Genomic DNA, 17,111 nt, shown 5'->3' with positions numbered 1-17,111 from the left:
TAGCAGTCTGACGCAACATTCCTGGAGTTCCTGACCTCCGAGGAGCCGGCGGATAGAAACGGAAGTGCGGTGTTGCGCGCAGGACAGTGCTTCTTTCGAAAGGTCCCCTGTGTGAGCCTGCAGCGCACCTTGGGACAAGCCAGACACTTTTCTGGCCTTCAGGCTTCTTAATCTGAAGAGGACAATGTCATTCCTTTTGAGCTGATTAGGAAGCAACAGAGGAGCAGTAAACCTTATCTTTTTACGCTCTGCTTGGCTGCGGCAGTCCGTACATCTGCCCATGTCTGGGGGAGAGGCGTGGTCTTTGTAACCGGTCATTAGAACAGTGAGTGTCAGGGTCGTGCTTCACTACATTCTGGGAAACAGAATGCCAGCCAAAACGCCAATGTACCTAAAGACTGCCACACCAAAGCGGGGTAAGAAAGTCAAGTTGCGGGATGTTCTGTCTGGCGACATGATCAGTCCTCCATTAGGGGACCTGCGTCACAGTGCCCACGTTGGGCCAGACGGTGAGGGCGACATGTTCGGAGACATTGGCTTCCTGCAAGGGAAGCTGGACATGCTGCCAGCCCTGAGCAGGTCACCTCACCCACGGTCTCAAAGCGTGGAGAGACGGCTGGATGAGGCTTTCGCTTCCGAGGCACACAACTGCTACAACAACAAGCATGGACATCACCACACCACCCTGCTGAAGAGCACCATCTCCATGCCAATCTTCCTAGCTCCTGAGCAACCTCCTCCCAAGCCACCACGTCTTCACTTGGACGACGCCGTTCCTCTTTTGCACCAGCACCAGGACAGCTACCATCAACAGCAAAATCTGCAGAACAACCACCATCATCAGCAGCTTCAGCAGCAGCAACGAGCCATGTCTGTGTGTGAGGAAGGGGTCAGCCAGTACGGGGATCCTCGCTTTTCTGCCTCCATCCCTGCCTTGTGTCACTTGGTGCCTTCTTCCGGCAGCCTCTCTGACGCGTCCTCAGAGGACTCCATGCTGGAAGGCTGTGTCCCCCTGGAACCCCAAAGAGGCCTGAGTCTGGATTCAGACGCCGGCCTGAGCAACGAGGACCTCCATAGCGAGCATAGCGAGTCCCCCGCCATCTCACCGAGCGTCTCCCGCTCGGAGTCTCTCCTCGGGCTGGACTTGGACTTGGGCCCTTCCATTTTGGATGATGTGCTGGGAATCATGGACCGTTACAAGAGTGTTGATGAAGAATGTATTTTCTGAAGTCATTACCTTCTTACCTGAAATGAACGGTGACTGATAGTCATGTAATACCTGAGTGTGATGAAAAGACTGCAGCAGCTGCCAGTGTCAGCACCACATATATATATTTTTCTACAGACTACTAGCCTTGTACTGAAAGTTCAAATCTATATGAAGATTAGTTTTATTTAGGAAAAGCAGATGTATTTACATAATCTTGCATAAAATTCATTTTCTACAGTTGATTTCAAAGCTTTGCCACAATAGTTTGTCAGAATACTGAAAATACACTGAGAAATGAGTGTTGTTGGAGTTTAGAAGTATAGAAGGAGTGTTATTAAAAGAATGAATCTGTATGTATTATTGTATACATTTCTGAATTTACTTAAATATGCTACTATTATTTGACAGGTATTCTGATTTATTGAAGTATTCTTTACTTCACCAAATAAAAATCCACATATGTGAAAATTGAATATCAGTTTTGAATGTTAATATGTTAATCACATATTTCATTTTGATGTATAAATTGTGCAAAAAGTGAGAAAAAAACAAAAACGTATAAATCTGCACAAATGTGACCCGAACTTGTCTGGTGAGTTAATGAATGAATTTATTCATCAAAATTAAAAGTGAATTAATAACATTTAGATTATTACAGTGGCATGGAGAGGTTTGTTAGAATACTTAGTTATAATAGTTATTATATTCAGAATATTAGTTATATAAATGTATGTGTATATATGTATATTAGAAGTGTAGAGTCTATTGCTTACTGAGCTAAGGCTTGTTCAGCATCAAGGCCAGATTTGAAAGCAGTATTAATTGTTCACTAGAAAGGCAAAGAAATCCCACCACTTGACCGTAAAAGTCCTTTAGGGTGATTTAGTGGACTTTGAAGTGGACTATTCCATTGTAAACGGACACCTGAACAAATATGAGACCCAGCAGAAGAAAACCTTCAGGGTCCGAAGTTTTCAAATTAACCTCCGAACATTCCTGGTGCATTCTGGACTGATGAAATCAAAGTGTGTAAAGGTATGCCAAATTCCAGGATAAGGCCCTTTCTCCAACTATAAGATAACTATAAGATACAGATAAGTACAGATTCCGCTGACGTCACCCACTGAGCCGTCGTGGCTCGATTAGTCCAGTCTATAGTCTTCAACTAGGCGGTACTTCCGCTGTTTTGAAAGAGTGACTGGGTGGGCCAGCCAATCATTATCTCTGCATGATCGAGACAACAGCAGGACAACCAATAGATTTAGCAAAACTGAGCATGTGTATTTTGCGGGCAAAATGGAGACAACATGTTAACAGTAGAATAAGTTCACATTTGGAGACGGTTTTAGACAAGGGAAGAGGCTTGCATCGCTGCCTGGGACTTACATTTTTTTTTTAAACATGAAGCAAGTATTTAACCTCTTCCTGTTACTCTGCTGGGTGTCTGGTATCGTAACAGTGGCTAATAAATACAATCATTCTCTGCCGCGTCGAAACAGTAATGTAGCGCCAATCTCACGCGTTATATTTGTGCTACGCAACAAATCTCTCCTTTTGCATGACATTTGTGACTCTTCACCTTAAGGCTGAACATCGAAGGGCTGCTGGTCTACTTTCCGTACGACTACATTTACCCCGAACAGTACTCCTACATGCTGGAGCTGAAGAGGACGCTTGACGCAAAGGTATCGCACAAAAAAAAATGACATAAAACAAATAACACGAATGTTCTCTCCATCTTCCTCTTGACGTTTTTTTTGTGAAGGGACATGGAGTCTTGGAGATGCCTTCGGGGACCGGGAAAACCATCTCCCTGCTGTCACTGATTGTCGCTTATCAGCGGGTGAGGATTTTGCGTAAGGTGGCCCTCCGGACCCCACGGTGACACACCGCTCTCATTGGTTTGTACGCTTCGCAGGCCTACCCCCTGGAAGTGACCAAGCTCATCTACTGTTCGCGCACCGTTCCTGAGATAGAGAAGGTGAGCGATTTGTCCGCCCGGAGTTTCATCAGCGCTCGAATCAGTTCGTCTTAATGGCTTCTCTTTCTTAGGTGGTGGAAGAGCTCAGGAAACTGATGGAGTTTTATGCCAAGGAGACAGGAGAGAAAAACAATTTCCTGGCCCTGGCTCTTTCTTCCCGCAAGAACCTGTGTATTCATCCTGAGGTGCGTGTCATGCCAACGTTACAATTTCCCAGCCGTCTACATTACGTTTTCCGGCCAGATTTATCCTCCGTTGTCATATTTCAGGTGAGCTCCTTACGCTTTGGGAAAGAAGTTGATGGCAAGTGTCACAGTCTGACCGCGTCATACATCCGAGCTCAGCGCCACAGCAACCCCGGTGTGAATGTCTGTCGCTTCTACGAGGTAAAAGAGCAGAAACGTACCCTGGTCTAATGTTGGGGTCTCTTGCTTGCCACTAATTTTACCTTCAGACTGAAATGGGTCTCTTGCACGTTAATTAATTACATGCCTGTTTTCCACATCAGGAGTTTGATGCGGTTGGTAGGCAGGTGCCTATCGCGTCTGGCATTTACAACCTGGATGACCTGAAAGACTATGGGCGGAAGAAGGGCTGGTGCCCATACTACCTTGCACGTTACTCTGTAAGGATCTTAGTGGCTTTTTATGTCATGAATTTTAAGAAATATTGTTAAATACTCTGGAAGCACAATGGATTAGCTGGAAATTGCATTGGTATTATTGCCTTAAACACAAAAAAGATGTCTTTCTTTCATTAGATCCTTCATGCCAACATAATAGTGTACAGTTACCATTACCTCTTGGACCCCAAGATTGCAGACCTGGTCTCCAAAGAGCTGGCTAAGAAATCTGTGGTGGTTTTTGATGAGGCTCACAATATCGGTAATTCATTTGCAGGGTATTGAAAATGCATGAAACTGCTGTTCTGCTGTTATTTTATCGCAGCTTTAAGTGTGTTGATGCTTCCCTCCTAGATAATGTGTGCATCGACTCCATGAGTGTCAACATCACCAGGAGAACGCTGGACCGTAGCCAGGCAAACATGGAAACGCTGCAGAATACAATTCATAAGTAAGGCTTTAAAGGCTTCTGACATTACATTTGCATCTCTTGGACATTGATTATGCCCCTATAATGTTTCACAAGGATCAAAGAGACCGATGCAGCCAAACTAAAGGAGGAGTACAGGCGACTGGTGGAAGGGCTGAAGGAAGCCAATATTGCCCGGGAAACAGATGTTTATCTGTCTAATCCGGTATTACCAGATGAAATACTGCAAGGTCTTTTTTTTTTTTCCCCTACTTCTGTGTATTATATGAAATGGGACTGGCAGCCCAGAATGAGCCGTTGTCATATTACATTAACTTTTCCCACATTAGAGGCTGTCCCCGGCAGTATTCGGACAGCGGAGCATTTCCTAGGGTTCATGAAGCGCTTCCTGGAGTATCTTAAGGCCAGGTTGCGAATCCATCATGTGGTACAGGAGAGTGCACCCCAGTTTCTGAAAGACATTTTTGAAAAGGTGTGCATTGATCGCAAGCCTCTTAGGTGAGTTGCAAAATTCTTGTAGCTTTTGGTTTACGATCAATCCAGATTTAGTTTCAGGGTTTATATGAACAGAAAATTGCTTATCTTCTAAATATCGATCCAGATTCTGCTCCGAGCGCTTGCGCTCTTTACTGCGGACTCTAGAGATTGCAGACATTGCTGACTTCTCTGCCATTACCCTCATCTCCAACTTTGCCACTCTGGTCAGCACCTACAGCAAAGGTGAGTCTCGTTTGTACATTTCTGCAGTAAAGAGTTTGTGTGAATAACTAAACCGCAGAGTTATTCTTTTCATCTCAGGTTTCACAATCATCATCGAGCCTTTTGAGGACAAGACCCCCACCATCGCCAATCCAGTACTGCACTTTAGGTGTGAGCAATTTTAATCCTAAAAACATTTCTAGTTTCATGTACCAGAAGCCATTGCATGTATTTCATATTAGAGTACCGACAAACAACCTAATAGGAAAATCATTTAAATAATGTATCCTGTCTTGTCTGCAGCTGTATGGACCCGTCTATAGCCATAAAGCCTGTGTTTGAGCGCTTTCAGTCTGTCGTCATCACCTCAGGGGTAATCCTTCTCACTCTCTCCTCCACCCTGCCTCCTCTGTCAGATTAACTCGGACCTGCCTAGTAAGATGTGATTAGAAACCACCTGCAGACTGACTCGATCTTTCTCCCGGACACACTTACCTCTCCCTGTTTTAACAGCCTAGCAGAGCAACCATCACACACACACACACACACACACACACACACACACACACACACACACACACACAGATTTTATTTTTCTGTGATCCTTTAAATGACTAATTCTGCTTGATTCCAGTTCTTAACCCAAAAGCCATTGCTCATAGGAAAAACACGTTTATGATCTTCCATTTTCCCATTTCATTTTGTCGAATCCTTTTTATTTTGACAACTGTCACACTCTTCTTTTCCAGACCCTTTCACCTCTAGAGATTTATCCTCGGATTCTGGACTTCCGTCCCGTCACTGTGGCATCCTTCACCATGACGCTGGCACGTACCTGCCTCTGTCCTCTTGTGAGTCGCTGCAATTCTAAAACTGAAAACGTTTAACATGTGCAAAAACAATGTATTAAATGAATGATGAGTGTGAAGCTGACACTCATTTTTTTTTACATTTAGATTGTTGCAAGAGGAAATGATCAGGTGGCCATGTCTTCCAAATTTGAGACAAGGGAAGATTTTGGTGAGTATTTTTATATGATGTTGAATGTGTCTTCAGTTGCTTTACCTTATATGATGTCATTATTTTAGAAAATGGCAATAATTTTTTGATACTAATTCACAGCGGTCGTCCGAAACTATGGCAACTTGCTGTTGGAACTGTCTGCGATTGTTCCCGATGGCATTGTGGCCTTCTTCACCAGCTATGTCTACATGGAGAATATTGTAGCTTCATGGTATGAACAGGTACGTGTACACAAACCACACTCTCCTGCCATTACTACACCTGATCATTTAACAGTTGCTGACATGTCATATTACTCTTGTTTCTCTGCCAGGGGATTCTTGAGAATATCCAAAGGAACAAGCTTATTTTTATCGAAACTCCTGATGCAGCGGAGACTAGCATGGCTCTAGAGAAATACCAGGAGGTCTGTTACTCTAAAACCAGCAGCACCTACAGTGGGGCCAAAAAAAAAACTGAACAATTATGCAGGTTGTCCCACTTAAAAAGATGAAACTGTGAGAGAGACAATGTATTGCTGTTTACTATTTGGTCAATATCACAAATTTACCTCAATACTAATGTAGCCTTGGTTGGCAATGACCGAGGTAGCCACTCGTAGCAACTCCTTCATTTCTCAGGCAGGGTGTTTGGGATCATTGTCATGCTGGAAGATCCAGCCAGGGTTTCATTTTCAATGCACTCACGGATGGAAGGAGGTTTTGCCCAAAATCTCATGATGCATGGCCCCATTAATCCATTTGATAATACGGATCAGTCGTCCTGTCCCCTCCAAAGCAAAATCTTTCCCTCATATGCTTTACAGTGGGTATGGTGTTTGGGTGCAACTCCGCATTCTTCCCCCTCCACAGCTTTTATTTTGGTCTCATCTGACCACATGACATTCTCCCAATCCTCCTCTGGATCATCCAGATAGTCCAAGGCAAACTTAAGATGGGCCTGGACATGTGCTGTCTTAAGCAGGGGGACCTTTCGAACACTGCACTAATAGTAACCTTTGTTGCTGTGGTCCCAGATTCTTCAGGTCAGTTTCTCCCCGTATACTTCAATGGGCTGTTTCCTCACCATTCTCAAGATCATTTGTCCACCACGAGGTGAGATCTTGCATGGTTGAGGGAGATCAGTAATTCCATTTTCTAATAATTGCTTGGACAGTTGATCTCTCCTCAGCATGCTGCTTGCCTGTTTTAGATTGTCTCACCCCAGGTGTACAGTCTTGTCCCTGGTTTCCTTAGACCGCTCGCTGGTCTTGACCATGGTTGAGGTTGGAGTCTTACTGTTTGAAGGTGTGGACAGGCGTCTTTTATACAGATAACCTGTTCAAACAGGTAACAAGGATAGAAGAACTTGTTCTGTGAGGACAGAATTCTTGCTTGTTTGTAGGTGCTTAATACTTATTTTCTGCACAATATACAAAAAAAACTATTTTTTTTTTTTTTTTTAACATTCTGTCTCTCATAGTTGAAGTGTACATATGATGAAAATTACAGGCCTTGCACATCTTTTTAAGTGAGACAACTTACACAATCGGTGGAATTTTGATGCTTTTGAAAGACATAAACACTTTGGTGTGATATACTTAAAAGTGCAAACTATGGGAATCTGAACCTTGATCTGGGTGTTGCAGGCTTGTGAAAATGGACGTGGAGCCATCCTGCTGTCAGTGGCCAGGGGAAAAGTGTCAGAAGGGATAGACTTTGGTGAGTCCTGAAAAAGAGTATTTTCGTGCCTAAATATTGACAGCGAATATGTCACACAACAATATTGTATACATTAAATATAATTTCCCCCCATTAGTTCATCACTTTGGGAGGGCTGTGATTATGTTTGGAGTCCCTTATGTCTACACACAAAGCCGTATACTCAAGGTTGGCTAAGCCGCCGCACAAATTGCCAGTGCTACTACGGTTTATTTATTTGATAAACCACTTCTCTTCACGCTTACAGGCTCGGCTGGAGTACCTGCGAGACCAGTTTCAGATCCGTGAGAATGACTTCCTCACTTTCGATGCCATGCGCCATGCTGCACAGTGTGTGGGCAGGGCTATTAGAGGAAAGACCGACTACGGCATCATGATCTTTGCCGACAAGGTGAGCGAGTGGAAGAGTACAGCACCAGTGAGTTTCCTTGCGTAATGGATTTCAGTCCCTTATTATTCGTCTCTCTCTCTGTTACATTTAGCGCTATGCTCGGGCAGACAAGAGAGGGAAACTGCCACGCTGGATTCAAGAGCACATTTCAGACGGCAGCCTCAACCTCACCATTGACGAGACGGTGCAGCTGTCCAAGCACTTCTTGCGGCAAATGGCACAGCCTTTCAGACGGGTGAGCGTACAGCTTACTTCCACCCATTAGGCTCAGACAGTATCCCTCAGTATCCTCATTGCACGCCCCACCTCATTGTTACATTTTCCAGAGATGCCACAAGGTGGTGCTCTTTTGTTATGGTTTAATTTCGGTAGACTGTGGATTGGTGAAAGTAGTCTCCTGCAAAATGCTTAGCCTGTGCACACATGACTAGAATTGGACCATTGTTGCCCCCTTTCCCAGGAGGACCAGCTGGGCCTGTCTCTTCTGACCCTGGAGCAGCTGCAGTCAGAAGAGATGCTGAAGAAGATCGCCCAGATAGCGCAGCAGGCCTGAGCCTTTCCCGCCCACACTTTTTAAAGCAAATGCAAACCGCCAAGGCTGCTCCGTCAGAATGCTATTCCATGTAAATAGTCCACATTGCAGATTTTTTTTATGGAGAGATTGTGTGCATCTGGTGTGACAGGAATAAAGGTTCTTTATTTGTGTTACAATTCAAGTAGTCATTTTTGCGTGACATTGTATGTTTTCAGCAAGTGCTCTCAAATACTTACAAAATACACAAATATAATGTTTACAAATATACTGAATGTATTTTGTTGAAAAAAGAATCATGTGTAACACTTTAAATAAGACTATTTGCAAGCTGTCCAGGAAGCAGCAGTTTTCTTTATGCTAAGTGAAAGTTTAAGTATCATCAAGATTTTAGCATTTTAGCATTTCAACATAACATTTTTTTTAATCCCTTATTTTGCAGGCACAATTATGTATTGTGAGTAAAGAATTACAACTACAGTTTAGAGACAGAAAAAAGAATAAATACTTAAATATTCCCTTTTATATGCTAAGTCTCTAATCACATGCTTGTATAATAAAGATCTATCTGACTAGTGCAATTTTAAGACATTAGTGTTCTATACCAAGACACAAGTGCATAAAAGTGGAATGTATCAATCAGCAGAATATTGCAACTTAACACCAGAAGAAAAAAAAAAACGGCAGTTTTTCAGAATAAATAAACGTTGCAAAAAATATTGTTCTGAATTGTTCAATCTACATGCCACAGCCTGGCACCTCTAGTTGCATGTAACAATTGACATTTGTTCAACTGCATGACAAGGATCCTACAGACTTGAAACATTCAACTGTGTGTAGAACAGCTATTCATCGGGTAGTCCCAAAAACAAAATTATTATTATTATTACGTTTTTTTTGTGAATTTATGGCCTTTGGGTATAACGATTCTAGCAGAGATACACAGCTAGATTCTGGAGTAGAATAATAATAATAATAATAATAAAAAAACGTAGGAATATTCCTTCAAACAGCTTGTGTATTCACTGTTTTGTGCATCAGCTTGCTTACAACTATGATTTTGTATTTAGTGCTGTCATATACATAATTGTTGGGAATGTACATAATGTTGGTATCCTTCCTATGAACAATTAGCAATTTTGCATCCAGTGCAAAGGAGGCGTTATTGCTCACTAATAGCACACAATAATGGAGAGGGATGGCCCATTTAGTGCAACAATCTGAAAACCATAATTACCACACAGAAGAGTTTCAGTTTAAGAACCAGTTGGAAAAGCGGCCCTTGGGCTGGACTGGGTTGAGCTGGGGGACTGGGGATAGCCAGTCCCAGTGAGAGAGCCTCGACGGGCCAAACTCATAGTGCTGGAGCTCAGGCCACGCACCTCCATTAAATTGCTGGGACTCTGGAATAAAACAACAACATATATGTGCTTTTTGAAACACTTGATTTATGTGAGTTCCTCGATGAGCTCAGCTGTATAGCAGTATGAGTCTACATACCCTAGCAGCCTCTTGACTCTCTCTCACTCCCACATTCAGCACATTTAGAGAATTGGCTCGTTTCATCCTGAAACAGTGTCAGGAGTAAACACGCTGCTGTCAGAAAATTCATGCACATGTCAATTAAAATGATTTGACACAAATATTAATGTTTTTACCCAGGGGTCCGTGGGGCCTCATCTTGTATCCCCACCCCCTTCAGCTTCCTGACCAGCTTTTCACTGCTGCGTCGGATGGACTCACGCAGCTTTGTGAAAGATCCACTGCGCTTAAGACCACTAAGGCTGTCCTGCAGACATACAAAAAATCCACAACATTGTTGGAATAATCTGGAACATAATCTGGGATTTACTGCTGGCTACGTGATATGATTTATGAATTAAGGTGAGACGATGTAAATTAAATATTTTTTAAACAAATTAATGTATTATTTGATGACTGTGCAATACGATTATTATTATAACTGTTTATTCATGTGTATTATGAAAATTTATGTGCAATTAATTGTTTTATTGTCTGTCAGATAAATGGTTTGGTCCACGGCAATAAATACTGTCCCAAATTTGATCTCACCTGTCTGGAGGAGCCATCTTCTGTGCTGATCCAGACGGGTCGTCCATCTCCTGCAAGAAACATTAAAAGTGTGGAGAATTTCCAACCTTCTCTGCACATAAAACTGGTGCAGAAAATTACAAGATATTTCATAATAAATATTATTGTTTTAAATATTCATTGAACTGCTAGGCTTTTTATACAAAGACAAATATACAAATCCACAGTAAACTATGGACTTGAGAGGCTCATTCGGTCATTACTATTTACCTTCCACTGATCCAAACTCCTTCTCGTGTGCTCGGGTTAGGATCTCTTTATATAGTGCTTCAGCCTGTCTGTATTTGCCCTGCTTCAGGTAGCATGAGGCCTGCAGCCAAAACATATCCAAAGAAGCATTAGAGATTTCATATTCCTAAAAATGATAGATGTGCCGATCTTAACTTGAATTAATAAACGCAACCTCACCAGGTTGTTTTTAGTTTTGGCCACGTTGGCATCATCCGGGCCCAGCTGGCTCTGGTAGATGTGCAGGGCTCGCTCATAATACTGCTCCACCTCCTGGTACTTGCCCTGGTTCTGACACAGCAGTGCCAGGTTGTTGAGTTGCTTTGCTACATCTGGGTGGTCTGTGCCAAGTACCTGACAAATACATGAGAAATTAAGAGAAAATTTAAGTTAAAGATACTCTGAACCAAATTAATATTATCGACGTGACAAGGTTCAGAGTAAATGTAGCCATAAAGCTAGGGGTGGCCACAGCAAATCAATGTGGAAGGGACTGCGGTTCCGCAGCTTGGTCCGGAGGTTTGTATGAATGCGTCCATTCCTCTTGTTCTCCTGGTTGCCTTGATTGTACAGCTTTGTACAGTTTTTGCCTGTTGTCTCATGTCCTTGTCAGGGCGTAAATCCGTTGTCCTGCATTTATGTGTGCTTGTGTTTCTTGTAATAAACACCCTGTTTGTCCCTGGTTGTGCGAATGCGTCCATTTCTGCACCCTGTCCACACGGTCCACCCTTCCTGCACTCTCTTCTTCACCTCTCTTTCACAACTTCATCTCCGAATGTCCTTACCTGTTCCCTTATCTCCAACGCCCTCTTGCACAGTGGCTCTGCCTCCTTATACTTTCCCCTTTTCCCATAGAGCACAGCCAGGTTATTCAGTGTAGCTGCCACCTGTCACACAACAATTACACTATTACAGTTAATATATAGACAAAACAAACTGAGAACAAGAAATAGCGGACGAACAAATAAAACAGTCGTGGGAAAGCAAGTAAGGTTCCTACCGCAGGGTGATCCATTCCGAGTGTCTTTTCCCGGATGGCCAGAGCATCGTTGAGTAAATTTGCAGCCTCTTTGTACTTATTCTGGTCACTTAACATGATGAAAAGCAAACATTACATAATACGTTAATAAAACTTGAAATAATACTTACAGAAACTACAAATGTCCTAACAGAAAACCACCACACCGGTAGACCAGAGCCAGGATGTTGAGCATGGTGGCCACATCAGGGTGAGTGTGGCCAGAGGACTTCTCCAGATCCTCCAATGCCTGTTTGCAGAGGGGCACGGCCACCTCGTAGCGGCCCTGAGACGCATACTGGATGACCAGGTTGTGGAGCGTACGCAGACGGGCAGGGATCTCGTAACCGCCCTGCTGAGCAGCAGCAGCGGCACTGCTGTGCTGCCGTGACACTGCGATAGAGTGGAGATTTCAGGGAGTTTATTATGAATTTATCATGAAGTTGAAGCAAGCTGAGTTTTTACAGGCATACTTTGCGATGGTTCTTCTTCATCTGTTGGAAACAGGTCATCGAGGGACTCCTTGGTGGAGGTTGTCTCTTTCTCATCCTGAATTGGAAAAATAAGGATTAGTACACCTGTATTATTTGTCAGTTTTGAATAATCATAGCATTGTGATTGACAACTGTACGTTTTTTATCAATTTAAAGGGATTCTATTAAATATTCCTATTAAAAATGCAGCCATTAGCAATGTTGAAGTGTGATTAAAAAAAGTATTTTGCTAACATTGGCTAAGGGAAATTCAGACTGTAATCTCACCATCTGTGGCTCGTCCTGGTCATATTTGCGAATGCTGTTCATAAACTGCAGGTGTCTGTTCTGCTCCTCCAGCGTGACCAGCTCCTGTTCACGCTCCTGAAGCCGCTGCTGCGCCCCTGCCAGCTCGTCCCTCAACCACTGGTTCTCCTGGCACAGCCTCCTCACCTGCGCCCGCAGCTTCTGCTTCTCGGCCTCCAGAGAGCCCAGGTGAGATGACAGAGCCATCATCACCTGGCAAGAACGAGCAGGAAATGGAGACTGCATGAGGTCCAGCAGTCAATCATTTCAGCCTACAACTCTGCACCACAGACCTGAGCCTCTCCCAGACCAAGCTCAATCCTTTCCAACGACTGCTGGATGATGTTGCTTTTCTCCTGCTCCAGGCTGCCAGTCTCGGGGGCATATTCATTCAGATTGACCAGGAGGGTGTGGTTCTCCCCCCGCAGTGCCTCCAGCCCTGCGATCACCTGTCGAGTGCTGCACAGGATCTCCTCTCCTGACAGCATGATGCCCACTCAGCAGGACTCTGGCCACAGCAGAAGAGAAACAGGAGGGAATAATCAATAATCTCAATACCAAGAATAATGATCTGAGCATCTGCACATATGTATGTCAGTTAAAATATCAATAATTAATTTTATCATATGGGTCAAGATAAAAGGGCCCATATCCTTCATCAGCTCGCTATTTTCTAAAATTAGTGTGATTTGAGATCTTGGTAAAAATAGGTTACATTGCTTAACTTTGACCACCAGGTGGTGCCACGCACACAACAACAACAGAGAATTTAAGTTCATAGACAAAGGCTTCAAACAGGGAACTAATCTCTCAAAATAGGCCTAATGGGAAAAATCACAACCATTATCAATTTATCCCATGTGCATAGCACCTTTTCACCTCCAACTAAAATGTCACAACGCAGCACACAAACACAACAGCAATTCTGCTGTAACCAATATGTTGTCACATATCCACACCCAGCAGAAGGGATACTGGAAAAGAGAAAGGGGGAAAAAAAACACAAAACAGGACATTTCCTAAAGTCATGGACGTGTAGATAGCATAAACACACACACACACACTGTGACTGTTTTAGCACAGCAGGTGACCATATTACCTCACTTCCATAATATTAATTTCTACAACCCTTCACGACGAGAGAAATTTCATAGCATAAGAAGACAATGATGCCTGTGAACATTTGCTGCATAAAGTAAAAAGAAAAGTCCAACCCCTGTCTCAGTTTTACAGATTTAAAATCCCACTGCCAACTCATGTCAACGTACCAACTTTATATGAAACAAACACACACAGTAAAATATATTACACATACAGTAAACACAACTATACATAGTAGACGTATTTGTGACTATGGAGTATATTAAGCAGTACGTGAACCGCCCGTCAGCGGTTTATCTGCGTCGTCCACGTCGCTTCGGGTCCACGTCGCTGCTCACCCTGCTCCACGGGACCGGCACCGGCCCGTCATTAAACACGAGAACTCGTGTAGCATATTAGCATGTAAACTAACGGGCCGCGGGTGAGGAGACTTGTTGTATGTCCTCCTACCTGCTGCTCCTTCAGTCTTGTCCAAGGTCCTGGAATCGCGTTGTTCTCGCGTTACTACGCGTCTAACTGGGCTCCATGGCTGTCATTGTCGAGGCGATGTGACATGGAGGCGACAGAGCCAACTGTTAAAAACAGAAGCACCTGCCCTCGCTCGGAGCTCAGACCGTCTGCATCACTGGGGCTTACCTGCTGCCGTCTTCCCACCATGCATAGCGGCTGCCCCAGAGGACTCAGAGGCCCCCTGTCTGTGGAACCGCGGTACTGCCAGTGCTCTGTACTGCGGAGTTGACCGATTATTGTGTACATTTTACTTAAATTTTCGGTCCTAAAAAAAATTTTTTTATAGCAGGGTCGCACTTAAATTATTTTGACTGTCGTAGTCTTGGGTTCGGAAACGTGCGACGACGCGTCCTTACCGAATTAATCAAGTCGGTGCGACTAAACGAGGTTGGACATGGAGAGGTCATAAAGCCCGTTGTGTTAATGAATGAATGAGGAGGAGGGGGAGGGGCTCCGTGACGTCACTGTCCGACTGGCAAATTATTGGAAGGTTTTACGTTCGGGAATAAGCACCGAAACAACACAGAACACCAACTTTTAAAGCTTTTCATTTATTTACGTTTGTGATTTTGTCAATTATTCTTACTCACAAAGACTACATATTTTTCTGCTGGAACAAAAACAATTACTTGTAAATCTTTTAACATTCACCACTTACATTTGTTATTCTTGGATGCCTACATGATTAGTCTTTCTCACCATCACTATATATTTTACTGTTACACTGCAGTTGGTGAAAAAACTGTAACACACACACACACACACAGAATCAGTTGGTGATCGAGTTGCAAAGGAGCAACTGTGTCTGGGCAGAAATACAAGGCGACAGTGATAGATAGCTCAGCTGTTGGGGCATGCACAGAGGGGGGAGTCTGACCCATGCCATATAAGGACAGCTGGTCAGGAGCCGAGGTCGGTGCTGTCCAGTAGCCTCAAACAGCTGAACCCAGTAGAGCCCCTCGCTGGCAGGCTCATGATGCAAAAGTTACAAACGTATTACGCTGGTACTTGAGGGACTCCTAATTGATAGAATGCTTGTAACGAATGATACTTGCAGCTAATGAAAAATAGGCCCATTGTCTAGAACCAGAACTTCACATTGGGCATAATGCTTGCTGCCAGGTTTGAAGTAGCAGCCTGCCATTTGTCTCACATGCTGAGTGAGCTTGACATCAAATTGAACTGCTACACTGAAAACACCAGTGTTTGCATAACTGTTTGGTCCACTGCCCAGAAGTTCTTTTATTAGTTTGGCACATTTACTGACAATAGTCACTTTGCATTATTAGACTGTGGCTGAAGATTGGGGGGGGGGGGTCTGCTAGATATTTTTTGCACAGAGTCAAAACACTGAGAAGGTGGGGCTCATGGACACTGTCAGGTGGGGGTTGAGCAGTAAAGTAGGGGGTTGGGAGTGCAAAGATAGTGTTAAGCTTTGGGAATGCAACCAATGTATATGCCTCAAACAGAGCCAATGATTCGTGGCCACACTGTACCCCAAAGCGCCACCCACTGCACAGCTGTTGTGGGTAAATAATAATGGCCATGCATAGAGCCAACCATCTTACTGTTTTTTAAAATGCAAAGAACTTAGTTCTAACACATGGGGAGTCCTGGCTCATTTTTGGATGATCAGTGAGCGTGTTTGGTTACATGTCATGTATCTGAAGAGGAATGACCTTTTCACGTGGCCTACGAAAGGGATAGCTTATACTCTTAGCAGCCTAGCACCAGTCTAGCACTTTCAAGAGTGACCCAAGCCAGCCCAGAGTGTGTGTACATGCATATGAGTAAATGCTTGGCAAAAATACCACAGTTTTTACATTTAGCAATCATTAGCAATGAATTGAAGGTTGCTTATGAGGAGCTTGTAACAAATCACTTGCTGACCTCACCATTGGAAAAAAATATTGTTTTAAACATGAATACAGGCTCTCAGGAGAACAGGCTTTTAATTGTTTGATAAGCTCAAATCAAGCACTTGAGACACTTCAGGAGAGGACTATGTAAAAGTGTGAAACACACAAATAATAATTATTAAAAGTGAAAGTGTCAATAACGTAATTTTAGTCGATATCCAGAGAAAGGTGGGTTGATCTCTCCCAACTCTATGAACAAATTAACGATCCCCTACAAAATTGTATTGCTGCTCAGAGAACAATTAGCATTGGAACAATGAGCATTTGCACAATTCTATAGATGTTGCTGTAAACATTCAACAGTTTGAGACAAATGAAACTTGTTTGTTGGCAGGGTCAAGCGTCAGAAGGCTAGATTGATTTGTACTGTCTAAAAACTGTGGACATAGGGCGGTGGTGGCCTTACAGTTAAGGAAGTGGACTTGTAACTGAAAAGTTGTGGTTTCAAGTCCCGATCCGGCAAGGTGTACTGAGGTCCCTTTGAGCAAGGCAAGCACCTTGTGCTGTGCCTGCTGTATATCACAATGACAACAATAATCACTGCCACATAATTTATTTTCTTAGATTTCAACAGTTGTCCACAGAGAGTACTCTGTCAAGTATTACCAATACTTCCTAATAGCCAGTACTTCCTAAGACATTCCTGCAGGTCTTCCATAAGAGACTGAACCAAGGGTTGCAAACACTTCCGACTGTTCTATGTGATGCATAGGTGACACAGAATTTATCTACATGCCAATATGTGCTCAGTTTTTATTATTGTTCAATATTGTATTTACAATTTTAATACACTGAGCTGGAATACTTCAAATGACACCATTTGGACCACATTTCCATTTCAAACCCACTGCACCAT

At 43.3% G+C, this 17,111-nt stretch overlaps 3 protein-coding genes across 4 annotated transcripts; 2 read left to right on the top strand and 1 right to left on the bottom strand.

The window, feature by feature from the left end:
- Window positions 1-1,683, top strand: LOC114769454 (cdc42 effector protein 2). Its single transcript, XM_028962481.1, has one exon. It carries the CDS (start codon window positions 368-370, stop codon window positions 1,226-1,228), a length of 861 nt encoding a protein of 286 aa, XP_028818314.1. The 5' UTR covers window positions 1-367; the 3' UTR covers window positions 1,229-1,683.
- Window positions 1,684-2,427: 744 nt separating this feature from the next.
- ercc2 (excision repair cross-complementation group 2) lies at window positions 2,428-8,767 on the top strand. Its single transcript, XM_028962065.1, has 23 exons — window positions 2,428-2,616; window positions 2,796-2,895; window positions 2,976-3,053; window positions 3,129-3,191; window positions 3,263-3,376; window positions 3,461-3,577; window positions 3,700-3,816; window positions 3,952-4,075; window positions 4,168-4,264; window positions 4,340-4,473; window positions 4,573-4,741; window positions 4,845-4,963; window positions 5,042-5,111; window positions 5,246-5,315; window positions 5,692-5,793; window positions 5,899-5,962; window positions 6,065-6,186; window positions 6,279-6,371; window positions 7,593-7,665; window positions 7,763-7,833; window positions 7,913-8,056; window positions 8,148-8,291; window positions 8,517-8,767. The coding sequence occupies exons 1-23, from the start codon at window positions 2,612-2,614 to the stop codon at window positions 8,607-8,609; spliced, it is 2,283 nt and encodes a 760-aa protein (XP_028817898.1). The 5' UTR covers window positions 2,428-2,611; the 3' UTR covers window positions 8,610-8,767.
- Window positions 8,734-14,702, bottom strand: klc3 (kinesin light chain 3). Of its 2 annotated transcripts, XM_028962068.1 has the most exons (14): window positions 14,463-14,702; window positions 14,277-14,355; window positions 13,019-13,233; window positions 12,708-12,938; window positions 12,420-12,495; window positions 12,114-12,339; window positions 11,929-12,016; window positions 11,714-11,815; window positions 11,109-11,282; window positions 10,911-11,010; window positions 10,662-10,711; window positions 10,247-10,377; window positions 10,089-10,155; window positions 8,734-9,991 (listed from the first exon to the last, which is right to left on the bottom strand). In XM_028962068.1, exons 3-14 carry the CDS (start codon window positions 13,211-13,213, stop codon window positions 9,845-9,847), a joined length of 1,587 nt encoding a protein of 528 aa, XP_028817901.1. In that variant the 5' UTR covers window positions 13,214-13,233; window positions 14,277-14,355; window positions 14,463-14,702; the 3' UTR covers window positions 8,734-9,844. The 2 variants fall into 2 exon arrangements, with proteins under 2 accessions (XP_028817901.1, XP_028817900.1); XM_028962067.1 differs by lacking the exon at window positions 14,463-14,702 and having other exon boundaries at window positions 14,277-14,456.
- Between the last annotated feature and the right edge of the window lie 2,409 nt (window positions 14,703-17,111).

The sequence above is a fragment of the Denticeps clupeoides genome, chromosome 19 (assembly GCF_900700375.1).
Source record: "Denticeps clupeoides chromosome 19, fDenClu1.1, whole genome shotgun sequence".
Classification (NCBI taxonomy): domain Eukaryota; kingdom Metazoa; phylum Chordata; class Actinopteri; order Clupeiformes; family Denticipitidae; genus Denticeps; species Denticeps clupeoides.
Note: the sequence above shows the minus strand (reverse complement) of the source record. Positions and strands in the feature narration are given on the sequence as shown.

Coding starts and splice junctions, on each gene's coding strand:
- klc3 (XM_028962068.1), bottom strand. CDS start 13,213: ATGCTGTCAGGAGAGGAGATCCTGTGCAGCACTCGACAGGTGATCGCA. Junction 12,496..12,707: donor ACCAGGACGAGCCACAGATG/GTGAGATTACAG, acceptor TTTCCAATTCAG/GATGAGAAAGAGACAACCTC. Junction 9,992..10,088: donor AGAGTCAAGAGGCTGCTAGG/GTATGTAGACTC, acceptor GTTTTATTCCAG/AGTCCCAGCAATTTAATGGA.
- LOC114769454 (XM_028962481.1), top strand. CDS start 368: ATGCCAGCCAAAACGCCAATGTACCTAAAGACTGCCACACCAAAGCGG.
- ercc2 (XM_028962065.1), top strand. Junction 3,817..3,951: donor ACTACCTTGCACGTTACTCT/GTAAGGATCTTA, acceptor TTCTTTCATTAG/ATCCTTCATGCCAACATAAT. Junction 4,964..5,041: donor GGTCAGCACCTACAGCAAAG/GTGAGTCTCGTT, acceptor TTTTCATCTCAG/GTTTCACAATCATCATCGAG.